Here is a 13,948-nt window from a genome sequence, read left to right on the forward strand (position 1 = left end):
GCTGCCTTACCACTCTGCGCCACAAGAGGCTCTTATGGCGGGTTACAGTTTGTCCAAATTAAAACCCCATTAAACCCCATTTAAAACTGTACCAGACCTATCAATGTACACAGCAGACTCCAACAATTAAAAACCAATACGGACTATATCCGTCTAACCCCTCCAGGAAAAACTAATAACTAGTAAGTGCATGCTCTTAGCAGTAGGGGGGGAGCCAGTGTCAACTTAGTTGACTCCTGAGAATGAATACCACAAGCTATAGGCAAGGAATAAGAAGGACTCAGTTCAAACAACCCAAGTATTCCAAGAAAAATGACTTCTGCAAGATCTGCTAGAACGCTAGCAAATAAGTACTGGAAGTAACAAAACTACCAACTGGATTAGTGTAGTGCAAAAAGATAACAAAAACGGCGGTTTGAATCACGTGCTGATAGCCAGACTTTTTGCAGACGATAGAACAGCACATGATGCGGTTGTCTTGAACAGGGGTAGTCAAACTGCGGCCCTCCAGATGTCCATGGACTACAATTCCCAGGAGTCCCCTGCCAGCGTTCGCTGGCAGGGGGCTCCTGGGAATTGTAGTCCATGGACATCTGGAGGGCCGCAGTTTGACTACCCCTGGTCTTGAACAACTAACTAACCCCAAGTGCTATTCCTTGAAGAACTGTTCCCAGATCTATTATTTCCACTGAGTGCGTAAGAAGCCAATGTTTATTTCTAATAACCCTTGTAATTGGTGATATTACATTGTTTATTATACTTATTTATAATCTGCAACGCACTGCGTTCTGTTTCAGCATACACTTCGGAAACGCTTTGTTCTTTAGTTAACAGAAACTGATCTTTATCTTTATCTATTTTAATATTATCATACTTTTTAAAATAGTTCACAAATATTGTTTGCATAGACTATGCAATGCCTCTGTGAATTCATTTTCTTTGTTTTAATGCCAGGTCTTCTTACCCGGATCATTTTGTAAGTGTTACGGCACTGTTATTTCAGAAATATCTACTAACTTTTATTTTGTTTCCCGTAAAATATGAGGCACGAGTTTTGAATGCAGAATCCCATGGAAAAGCTGCGTACTTTCAGTGCAGGTTTGCACACCAATTTACTTATTGATTTAGAATGGAGTAATTTCCAACCAACTCTACCCAGGGCTACTCTTGAGACTAGGATCGGGCGCTTTGGCGTCTGAAGCAGCTGTTCATGCCCGAAGCAGACAGCACCATGGCACAGGGGAGGGATGGGAGGTGTGGGCACCAGAACACCAGCAGGCCCATGCAGGTGCATGGTGCATCTGCGTTTCAACTTATATAGGTCTTCCTCATAAGGTCTTCCTTATATAGAAAGTCCTCAGAGGTCAATATTAAGTAAACATAATTGTTTTAGAATTATTATTGTTCTATTGTTATTTATGGTTACCGACTTTCTATGTATTGTTCCTGTTGCTATGCATCATGTGGACCACCCTGTGCCTTAAGGGAGGGCAGTATATAAATGTAATAAATAAATAGAAGGAGGAGAAATCAGAAGATCGGCTCCCTTCTGGAGGACTTTCCTGTCTGGGTACCTCAGAGGGGTTGACTGTGTAGGTCAGTTGTTTGAAAGTTTTAAACTGTATGTTCATTTTATCCACTCTGACCATTTGGAAGGGTGGGCTACAAATAAATTATTGTTGTTTGTTTGTTTGTTTGTTTGAGGAACTTAGCCATATTGATCTGCAGCGGAAGAGCCAGATGTGCCCAGAAGCACTTTAGAGAACAATGCCATGAATTGAGCTCTTTATACCACTTTGTACATTTTCCAAATTGGGAGTAAACCTCAGTAGGTATCTGTCCCTGAAATGAACCCAAGCTCCGTCACTTCCAGGACAATCTCTGTTAGGTGCCATCCATTCACTGCCAACATGCAGCGCCCTCTGAATTAATGACCTCCAAGATGTCCTATCACAAAGAGCATCCATTGTTTATGCATCTCTACTTAGGGCTAATTCCCACTATATTTGAATGTGCTTAGTCCCAGGTAACACTACCCAGGGTGACATCCTTGGGATACTAGTCCCACTATATGCTGCATTTGTCAAACCCCGCCCAGAGTCCTGTGTGCAGTTCTGGAGGTCTCACTTCAAAAAGGATGTGGACAAAATTGAGAGGGTGCAGAGGAGAACAATGAGGCCTTTACGGCCCCTTCCAGCTCTATGATTCTACGTTTCTACTCAGCTAAAATGTTATGTGACGCAGGTGCATTATCCGTGGCACTGTTTCTTCCCTGCCTCCCTGTGGGACGAACCCCAGCTCTGCAGAGAGGTCTCACCTGTATGTATCCTCAAGTGAACCTTTAAGTGATGGGATGTCCTAAAGGTTTTGCCACAGTAGGGACAGTCTTTCATGGCAGAGCCCAGGCTCCTGTCTCTCAGCAAAGCTGGCTGCTGAAGTCCAGCAGATCTTCCGGCTTCATCACCGACGTCTGAAACGCAGAGAAAGTTCTCACATCACTTTAGCACATGTCAAGGAGTTGTTCTCACTCAAACTGCTAACGCAACACAAAAGCTAAACATGTCAATACTACACCTGTCTATTTCATTCTTTAAATCTGACAGAATGCTGACAATTCATGTATTTTCTTGTTATTCTCTTAAATTATTTCATCTTCCCCATCGTCGTTTTAAGCGGCATATGGTACCTTTATACTGAACTGAATTACACAAGAAAAGAAACAGCTGTGTCAGCAGCTGGTTGGTTTTCTTCTTTTTTTGCTTCTTTCTTATTATTTTTTTTTCATCCTAAAAAAAAAAAAAAAAAGGCGTCGCCCCCCCCCTCCTCAATTTTTCTTTTTTTAAACAGAAAAGTATTTCTTACTTCCTTCAAATCTGGTTCATTGTTAAATCGATATGCAGAGATGTACAGAACAAAACAGAAGTCCCTTTTAAAAGTTTTAGGATGCTGAGCAGAATAGTAATAACTCTATTACCACCGCTAGTACTACTAATGATAAAAAGCCCAGTCCAGATAAAATGAAGCATTTTATTTTATTCTTAATAAGAGAGTTAAGCATGGCTATAGGTTTTTCACACTGAAAACAAGGAACTGCAGCAGAAGAGTTAGATTTGGCTCTCGTAACAGTATTCCGCAGGGGTTACAGCAGCCTTTTTCAAAGTTTTGACCATGAAGGAGCTCCTGAAATAATCGTTCAGGCTTTGAGGAGCCCTAGATTGGCCACCCCTATGTTCCATGCCCCCCCCCCAAAGTGACATGTCACCAGAAGGGCCATCACCACTCATGTTAACAGGCAGGCTTGAAGAGGACTTTGGAGGGGAGGAGATGAGGCAGTTTAAGCTGGGAGTAGGCATACAGGCTCCATCTCCTCCCAGGAGCAGAAACCATGAGATGACATACTCGTACTCGGGAGAACAGAAGGGAAAGCAATGCAAGCGGTTGGTTCCCTAGTTTGTGGCTGACTCGGTTAAGGCAGGATTGGAAAGGCCACAGACCACTACTGGAGCTCTTACAGAGCCCTGGCGGTCCACAGACCACTGGTTGGGAACCACTGGGTTACAGCATCAGATTAGACCACCTATTTCTTGCATCTTTGTTCTGGAGCATGGAAGTAAAGGAACCGGAGAGAAGGGGTATGCTAAACCCGTGGCCCATTTTTCTCCAACTTTTGGACAGACAAGCTTCCAAATTACTTCTGGGGAATATTCATCCAACTACATGTAGTTTAGTAAGCAAAGCCCAAGGCTGGTGACATTTCAAAAAGTCAAAGATTATGCTAGGCTTGCCAGCTACAGATTTGGAAAACTACAGATAATTGGAGGTGAAGTCGTGGGAAGGAAAAAATTGGGGAGCAGAGGACAAAATACCATAGAGTCCACCATCTAAAGCAGTCCTTTCGTCCAGGGGGACCTGATCTCTGTTGTTTGGAGATTAGTTGTAAATCTGGAAGATCTCTAGAAAATTCCACCTGGAAGTTGGCCAGGCCACATTATGCATGTACCACGCATAGGATCTGAGGCACCTTTTTTCTCTCTATGAGTTTTTCTTCACCTGTCCTCATCCACCTCTGCTAAAAGTAGGGTAAGAGAGAGCCATGGGCATACGTATCTTTTCTGTGGGAAGGTTGTGGTTTGCCTGATTCCATCATGGGGTGCAGGTCATCCTTCTCTTTCCAACAGTTACAAGGGGACAGGAGATGAGCAGAGCCCGATGGACCTTGGAAAACCCCCTCTGACATTTTGTTATATTAGGTTAGTGGCAAAAATCCAAGGATAGGGATGTTTGAGAGAAAACAGAGAGAAGGTTTTGTTCCCATGTTTGTCTGTAGGAGAATCACTGTGAAAAAAATGAATAAAAGAATCCTCTAAATAGATATTATCATCTTTCTCCGGCTGAGTTATTGCAGATGTATTTAGAGTGATGTGAGCTAGCAAAAGAGAATCAATGGTGAGTTGATCTGGAAGCTGAATGAGGTAGAACCTCTGCCCCAAATCAGGGTTTTAGAAACAAGAAATAAGAGGGAAGAGGAATGGAGGACTTAGAATCATAGAACCATAGAGTTGGAAGGGGCCATACAGGCCATCTAGTCCAACCCCCTGCTCAACGCAGGATCAGCCCTAAGCATCCTAAAGCATCCAAGAAAAGTGTGTCTCCAACCTTTGCTTGAAGACTTCAGGGATGCATGTCCTGGATAACTGACATCAAGATACATATTTTATCTAAATACCTTTTTATCGCTAAAATGTCCATTAAAAGGATTCCAGGCATGAACTTTTACAGAATCCGAATAAGTTTGGCTTTGGTTTCCAAGCTAAAAATGAATGATTTAATAAAACAAATAGATGCCCAATTAAGATTCTCTGAGTGTTCAGAGCTCTGCTTGAACTGCTAGGCAGTTATAACAAAGTATAAGTCAGAAAGCTAGTAACAGACATTTTTAATTATTCACAGGGCTTAAGAGTAACATAATGCAGAATCTATGTGGACCTTCAAGCAGTCACGCAGAAGGGGGCTATTTTATATTTCAGAATCCCCCTAAGATTTCTAATTGTCACTGCATTTATGTGGCATCGTATGCAGAATTCAACAGGAGAGGGGGGGGGGGATATGACACAGAGCCACTCAAACTTAATACACAGAGAGCAACCAGAACATTGTCTGAACATCATTTTTGAAGGCTTTTTTTGTTTTGTTTTGTTTCGATAAACACTGAAACGACAACAACAAATATCAGACCGAAACAACAACAACAGATGAACAGATCACTAAATCTAACAAGCCACTCAGGATGAACGTACAGAAAAAGGGGACTAGTTATGTTTTGCTAGATGTCATTCTTAATGACAGCTTGTTAGACATTTCTCTTTTATCTCGCTATCTAGGGTATGTGTGGCCCAATAATAATAAAAAAGAATAAATTTGTAAGATAAACAGTTCACTTTGCAGATTTAAGAGACTAATTTTCACTTAACACAACATTGATTCCCCCCCCCCTCTTCCTCTCTTTCTCTCTCTCTTTTTGGTGAGGCTGCAGAGTTTAGCACTAATCCTTCCGAAAACGGCGGACGAAACGCAACCATGAGTCTGCACAAGCACGTGGGTGGTCTGAAGAGTTTCCTTTTAGATTTAAGCCGACATACAGTAGATAGCTCTGAAGGCTTTACTCCAGTGAGGCCTTACCTACAAGGACTTCCCCCCCCCTTCCCACAGAGAGCACATTCATGACGCTTTAAAGCTTCAATGAGGGTTTTCTTTGGATGTCTCCCCCCCCCAACCCCCGGCTTAATGCTGCTTTCGGAAAGGCTTGAGATACCAGCCACCTTAATGAATGGCTCGACATCTACAACTCTGCAGGCTCCGATCGATAAAAATGAAAGGTTGGCGACGCTTGCCCGCTTTCTTCCCACAGACCGTCCACGTGGTCCTTACACCCAGTGCGTTACACCCCCAAGAGTCAATGTGTTTATTTTGGGGGCCACTTTACCACTTACTTTGGATTTCCCCCCTCATTCAACACGGGACAAATGGAAGAGGATTAAAACTGTTGTTAAAGAGAAGTAGGCTATAATTCCCTTTTGGAAGGCAAAAGAGACCGTCCCGTCGGTTATTCGAACGTATCAGATAAGCCACTAGCATCTCTGTCAGCCAGAAATATAGGACCAAATGATCTGTTAAGATCTGCCTCAGCATCTCGACTGAGACAGAAAAATAGCTGAAATTCCTAGGCATCCTTCAAACCTCGTCTACTAAATATGTTAGACCAATATCTCAAGATGATTTCAAAGAGCAGAGATCCTTCACCTCAATACTTCCTCCTACCCCTTTGTTCCCTCAGCTTTCTGTCATAGTATAGGTTGTGTCTGTAGACCTGCCCAGTTCATCTCCAGAATTACAGTTCATCTCCAGAATACAGAGATCAGTTCCCCTAGAGCAGGGGTAGTCAACCTGTGATCCTCCTGATGTTCATGGACTACAATTTCCATGAGTTCCTACCAGCATTTGCAGCAAACACTGGCAGGGGCTCATGGGAATTGTAGTCCATAAACATCTGGAGGACCACAGGTTGACTACCCCTGCCCCATAGGATATGGATGCTTTGAAGGGTGGATTATATAGCATTGTCCATCATTGATGCCCTGGTCCTCCCAAGACTCCATTCCCAACTCTAGGAGTTTCTCATCCTGGATCTGGGAATCCTAACCCTCCCCAGTCCCCACTAGTGGCCAGGCACAAGCTGGCAACTCTACTATGCTTGATGCTCCCCCTCCCCCAAGGATACAATATGTGTTTGGTGACATTTCCCTTCTCAGATTACAGAACAAACATATATTCTTTGGCTAACATGAAATAAGGTATCAAGAACACTCTGAAAACCCAAGGTCATACTTCTCTTTCCCTTAGTGTTCTTTGAGCAATGTGGAAGAGCTACAGGGATAATCTACATCTGGAAGCCAGGGCTGAAATATATTTGTAAGAAGATCCAAACAGTGGAAAGACAGGGTATAAATCTTTGAAATGAATTACATTCAAAATTAGGAAAGATACGAACTCCCAAGGGCAGACATTCAACTGTTAACTAACGAAAGTACAAACCAGTATTTTGATAAGAGTAAGCATATGCGGCAAATCAAACCAAACCGTGTGGATGTACAGGACCACACACACAAAGAAAAGATCTAGTGTTGGTTCTTGGAAATGAAGAATTATTTCATCATCTAAATATCTAAGTTTATGAAGGTCAGAGGTAGTACACTAGATTATAACCAATGCTTTTGGAATGCAATACATAACCTCGTATTAAATATTCTGAAAGAGTTACTAACATATTGGGCCTCTTAACAACTTGCTGTCTTTGTTATTTTATCAAAGAGTTTAGGGTGCTTTTTAAAAAATGACCATGTATGGTCAGATCTAACTGTTAAGCATTAATATGGATCGGCAAAGGATTTGTTGAAACAAAGGGCTATTTTAGAGCCAATTTGGAAAACAGCCCTACCAATGAGAAGAAATGAGCTATGTTCTGCTTCTGTTATTACAAATGAGGATTATACCAAAATGCTCTTTTTGGTAAGTGAAAAATACAGACTTCGGATTCTCCTGTTAGTCACCTGAATGACAGAGGCAATTCACCTCCAGCTACGTATCTTTGGGTGTAAAAATATAATGACAGACTAGCTTTAAAAACAAATCAGATGGGGGAATATGGTGTAGACAAACCACTCATGGAGCTAAGAGTAGTGATATATCTCAAAGAAACATATCCCTAACAGAGACAGTACGTTGGATACAGATGAGTGAAGAGTTATGCATACAGAAAAGGAAGTTAGAAATGTACTAAACAATTTGTCGGTAACTTGGCAAGCAGTGAGGAAAGCATAAGAAACCAGTGGCTTTCAGAGTCCATAGCTCATGATTCTTTGGTGCATTGCATTCCATCTCAACAGGTCCTGCCCTAACACAATATTCCTCTTTGAAATATATCTCATAGACCGTTTGTGCACTGGGAACTTCACTGCCCCAGCTCCCATGCAGCAACACAAATTGGGGGCGGGTGAGGTGCACCAGGCCAAATGCTCCCCTGTGTGGGTGCAGGAAGAGGTGGGGCAACCTGCCACGACTAAAACTCCAGCCTGCAGCCCAGCATGAAACCTCCAGTGCATAAACGGTCATAAAGAATACATTGTTAAATGTATCTTTCCAGTACAAAACAGAATTAAAAAAAAAATCTACCCAATCTTTGAATTTCCTTCATACACTAAACAAAACAAAAAACCCCAAAAATTCAGAAGCAGCTTTAAACCACTGAAATTTAATATAGTAACTCAGGTTCCCAACTTTGTTTTAACATAATTTGTGACTCTCAAAGCCAAGTGTACCAAATTTGGAGAGGAATAGCTTTCATGCAGTTCCTTTACTGTTATGTCTCCTCCTGAATTTTAACCTGATTAGAAGAATTTATAAAGTTAATTGCCCGATTCGAGCATTAATTATTTGCCACGAATGTCCTGGGCAATCTCTTTCAACTTTAACGGCACTGCAGAAGACAGTCCAAAAATGACTTGCTGCTCAGCTGTTTTTGTGCCTTTTGTGTGGGACAGAAAGAGGGGATTGAAAGGGACCACAACATCATGCTGCCTCTTAGGTACCTATGATCACGTAGATCAGCCTTTCTCAACTTAGTTACCATTGAGAGACCCCAGAAACATTCTTCAGGCTTCTAGAAATCCCAGAAGTCGCATGATAGTGCAGGATATGATTAGGGAGTGTAGCTGTAGACACACCTACACGGAGACCCACCCCCACCCATTCCAGACCCATCACTGGCCATTTTGGGAGGTGGGAGTGGGTCAACATGGCCATATATTGTCATATCACCTGATTAATTAAGTTCCACCTATTGGGAAAACCCTTCCAGGGCTGTCAAGAAACCCCCAGCTTTCATGAAATCCTGGTTGAGAAAGCTTGATGTAGGTGGTTTGTGGTGTTTGGCAAATTACAGGAAACTATATATATATATATATTTAATGGAAAAAGGAGACAACATAATCTATTCCTCTTACTTGATGGACCACAGCCTGGCCTGCAAATTATGCATGCTAGATTTTTAGCATGCATGACACAGGATTTTGTTAGTGATAGCACCCCAAAGAAACCTGCTTTTGTAAGAAAAGAACAAACAAAGTACACCTCTTAGGTATTTTGCAATGTTTTTCATATAAGAGCTGGCAAAGGAAACTCCCCAATGAACAGTAGCCTGTGTCTTTCCCTTTAACCAGCTGAGTGATCGGAGCTTTTAATATAGCTGTTCCAATTATTGTAAAAGTCATCTAGTACCTTATAACCACAAATATTGACAGTTTATTGCACAACACATTCATGACATTTGAAGGTCACATCATACATAATACATACTCTTTTATAAAAGTGTCTGGAACAAAGAGATACATGATCAGCAATTACCTCTTACTAGTATTTCTGTAGCAGTTTGGTTTCATTTAAAAGAAATGTATGCGTTGGACCGAATGCATGAAGTCTCCTTAATTAATGCAGCCCAGAAAATCATTATGAATAACTTTTAATCAGCCATATTTTGTCTGTTGGTCTACAGGACTCAGAGAATATAGGGATACTGTCCAACTCACTAACCACATGTTGATGGGATTGCACCCTACATGGGAGGGGGGGGAGGAGATCCCCAACCAAAGACTTAAATTGATTTTTTTAAAACATGCAATCAAAGCCAAGGCTTAGCAGGAAGCCACAATGCTTGCCCTCAAACTCCCATCTCCATATGGTTGTGATGACTGTCTAGGGAGAAAGGGGCAGCCGACCACATGCTCACAGGAGAAATGTTCTTTCCCCCTCAGCCTGCATGACCTGTATGGTGCTTTCTATCTACACTTGCACAGGGTTGATAAAAACATTGGGCTGGATCCAATCAGCTTCTTCTAATCGTGAAAAAGGACATCATCAGACCTACAGGGACTAAAACTACGTGGACTGAGGATCAGTAAGAAAGGGAATTAGATAAAATGGAATTAAAAGAAACCTGGCTGGATCCAACCCAGTATTATTCTAGTTGACAAATAATGGACTTCGAAATCTTAAAACCATCACATGGATCACCGATTCACAGAAATTTCAGTTCATCACAAATTTTGTTTGGTTCATTGTTTACGAAGCAATGCCTGCAAACTAAAGAAACACCACAAACCTTTGCAAATTTTGATGCAAGTTGTGGTGGTTTGCGAAGAGCAGAAAGGAGGGGTTTAAATTCAGCTGTTTGGATTAAATGGCTGGGAGTCTTTTAAAACACTGCTTTCTGTTGCCCTTTAATAGCCATGGGGAGCAGAAAGCAGGGGTTTAAACATTAAATGGCTCATGAACTGATACAGGCTGGTTCAATTTTTGAAATCAACCTTTCAGTCTGTATCGGTTCGCAATTCGGTTCGTGTCTATTCCTATTGCTAATCAAAATGACAGTATTATCGTGCATTGCAGGAAATAAAGAATATGTCGAAGACGGTATGGAATCTTGCTTTGAGGCTTAGCGAGATGGATACAACACCTCCCCTAAATGCTAAAGCTCAGTAGGAAAGGCCAAGTACAATTTGTTGGAATCCCTAGTGAGCTTCCTGGCTTCCATTATGAAATCTTGTTACCATTAAAACAGGAATAAAGAATAACGGCTTTTTTTTTTAATGGGAGCCTTCTACCAAACTTATTATTCAAGATACTGCATCCGATAGAAGAATATGACTGTAATTAATTCTGACTCAATTTAGCTTTCTTGGAAAAGTGTGACTGAACAGCTATCACCTTTCTGAGGATGTCCATTTATAATCATCGAAAAGCGAAGTTGGTTGCTACTGAAACAGCTCTTTGGAATTGAAGCCTGGCTGTCAATAAACTCATGCAAGCCTTCTGACAAGTGACGAAAAACCTCAAGCCTTCCAATTAACCCCCTATTCACATTTATTCTGAAATACAGAAAGGTTGCGATGCCGTGTGCCTCAAACACCCCCCCTCCCCTCCAATAGTTCTTCTGCAAAGAAACTTCACCTTTTCACGCAAGGCATCTGCCCTCCCTGGCAGTTACCCTTTCCAAATTCTAGACTCCCTTGGGGAGGCTTGGATCAACAGGTTGAATGTGAAGAGGCCACTCCCTTATTGCCTAGATAGAACTTGCTCTTCCCATCCTTCATCCAGATTATTTCATTTGGAGAAAAATCCAGCGAGAGAATCTCTCATGGTGCAGAAACTGTCCAAACGGATCATCTTTTTGTACTCCGAAGTGTTATTTGAAAGCAGGTGTTTGGGAACCAGATGGCCTCAAAGCCCATATCGCTAGGGTTATAGCAGCTTCGGCAGCTTATCTGTGGCATATTCACATTGCTGTGATTTGCAGACTGCCTACATGGAGCCTGATAAACACTTCTCTTTTTTTTAAAACCAGCATTGCTCTCTTGATGCCAAGGCTAGATCAGACCCAATTTGGAAGAGATGCCTTACAGAAGTCCCTCTTTAATTAAGTCCTTGTTGTCTACTCCTGGGACAGATTCCTACTCCTGATTAATCTCCAAAAGTGGGGGAGCCAATTCGCAAGGGAAGCGAATGAGGTCATTCGCTCATCAACCATAATTTTCATGTACAAGAATTCGGTGAACCAATGGCCTGCTTTGACCTATTCCCACTTCACCCTGTATCTGAGCAATTTTTGAACGATGGAGTGGCAAAGGGAGAGGTATGAAGGGTCCATGAATCCACGTTCCATTTTCAAAAGGGTAACCTGCCCACCACCCTCCTTTGCAAGGAAATGGATTGAAAGTATAGGCATTTCACTGTATGGGTGATATCCTTCCTTCACGTATTACCCTGAAAGCCAGAAAAGGTATCTGTATATTGTTGTAACATCGTCTTTTTCTATTTTTATGGAATATTCAAAGCCATACTACACTTTTAAGAAGAACACACACACGGACACACACGGACACCAAAATCACAATAGTACATTTAAAAGTTTGGTGTGGAAGGCAACAAAAATCAGGTAAAAATCAGGCAGGAAATAAGTAGTTAATAGTACTGGAAGATCCTGAAGCATTGATTAAACAAAAGGTCCTCCTTTATTATACAGAACGCTAATACTGGTGGGATTTCCTGAAGATGAATAGGTTAGACCAGGTCTTGCAACGAGACCTGTATTCCTCCGTACAAATTATCGTACATTTGGAGGTTATGCAAGGTGCTCCAGCAACCAAGAGAATGCTATGGAATGATGTGTGTGCAGAAACAGTCAATGTGGTGGCACGTATACTCGGTATCACACATCTCTATGGTCCTACTGCACAATAATGAGATTTCAGTAACAAAATCTGTTGTGGTGAAGTCATTAGAGAGAGAGAGAGAGAGAGAGGTTAAATAACTGGATTAGAATTATGACTCCTGAAAGAGCCTAGCTCATCTGTACTGTCAGTAAATCACATGCGTTAGATTACACAGGGAGGGGACACCATACATAGGTTTGGAGGCATAAACATAAGACCATCCACAAATAGCCTCAACAGTGCTGTGGCTTCATTTTCTAAGAATATCTACACTTTTCAACAGTGAACAAACTATAAGAGTAAATGGATGGTTGTGGTCTTTAAAGCTCTGGTTTCAGATTATCTGTCCTTACTACCTGGATCACAAAATATAAGGTATCTCGCTTGTTTCTAAATTTTAATGAATGTCCTATGCAGTGGGGAATTTGTCATTAAACCTTAACACAATTTAACTAAGCCGAAACCCACTAAACCATATTTAATTAAACTAAATTAGACTTGAACTGTAAATATTTCCCCTAAACTGTCCTATATCACCTCATACTACATTGTTGCAATATTGTGTCAATTATTTTATAGTGTTTCAACCCTTTCCGACTTCCACACATGAGTTTTTTTGTTTGTTTGTTTTTTCCAGAGTGATGGATTCAATAAAATGACTCTAGGATGTTATCCCCCAGTTAGAAGGAATAATAAACAACCCACCATTGCATTATGCTGATGCTATAGTTAAGGCAAGAGTGCAATATATCTCTTCCCTCCCCCCAATGTATATAACTAAGAGGTTGCAAGCTTCCAAAGCCACAAGTAATTATGAAGCAGTGAATATGTACTATTCATTCATTACTGATGTGCCGGTCAAACTGACCACAAAATGCATTGGGACGCCACTGGCCTTGGAAGACCCCCACAAGTAACAGACTCAAGCAGTTCTACTCTGGTTTCAGTAGGCTGTTCTTGAACTGAAAACGAATTATGATAGTCTTTGTTAAGGCCAGATGTGAGGGGCGCCATTTTTTTTCTTCTACAGCAGGGGTAGTCAAACTGCGGTCCTCCAGATGTCCATGGACTACAATTCCCAGGAGCCCCTGCCAGCGAATGCTGGCAGGGGCTCCTGGGAATTGTAGTCCATGGACATCTGGAGGGCCGCAGTTTGACTACCCCTGTTCTACAGTGTCTGTGGTGTCTACTGTCAAAGGGGATTGTTTTTCTATCACAGCTCCTCCAGCTGTGCACTTCCAGAAGCCAAAATGAGAGGCTCTTACGGCAGGCTTTCTCAACCAGGGTTTCGTGAAACAGTATCAATAGTATCAATAATTATGTACCATGTGATGGTAAATTTTGGTGCACAATACTGGTAATTTTGAAAAGATATCTAGGATTTTTGTTGTTGTTGTTCCAATTCATGGGTAGACTTCCCTGGAATCTTGGGTACCTGGAAGTAAAGACCCATGGCATTCAAAGAATAGTTTGGACATCTTTATAACTTTGGTCCTGTATAGCTTTCCAAGATTTTGTGGAAGATTATTTGAACCAGATCCTGAGAGAAATAATTTCATTTGAAATTAAAGTGTTTGTGTGTATGTGTGTATGGGGGGGGGGGGTGTTTCTAGTCACCAAGATGT

At 41.6% G+C, this 13,948-nt stretch overlaps 1 protein-coding gene across 14 annotated transcripts in view; it reads right to left on the reverse strand.

Moving 5' to 3' along the window:
• Positions 1–13,948, reverse strand: part of ZNF536 (zinc finger protein 536) — a 410,578-nt gene that overhangs the window by 152,789 nt on the left and 243,841 nt on the right. For all 14 annotated transcript variants that reach the window (XM_077309497.1, XM_077309501.1, XM_077309489.1 and 11 more), the window contains one exon: positions 2,318–2,470. In XM_077309497.1, coding sequence (XP_077165612.1) covers positions 2,318–2,470 — 153 coding nt within the window. The remainder of the gene's footprint in view (positions 1–2,317; positions 2,471–13,948) is intronic.

The sequence above is a fragment of the Paroedura picta genome, chromosome 14, assembly GCF_049243985.1.
Source record: "Paroedura picta isolate Pp20150507F chromosome 14, Ppicta_v3.0, whole genome shotgun sequence".
Taxonomy (NCBI): Eukaryota; Metazoa; Chordata; class Lepidosauria; order Squamata; family Gekkonidae; genus Paroedura; species Paroedura picta.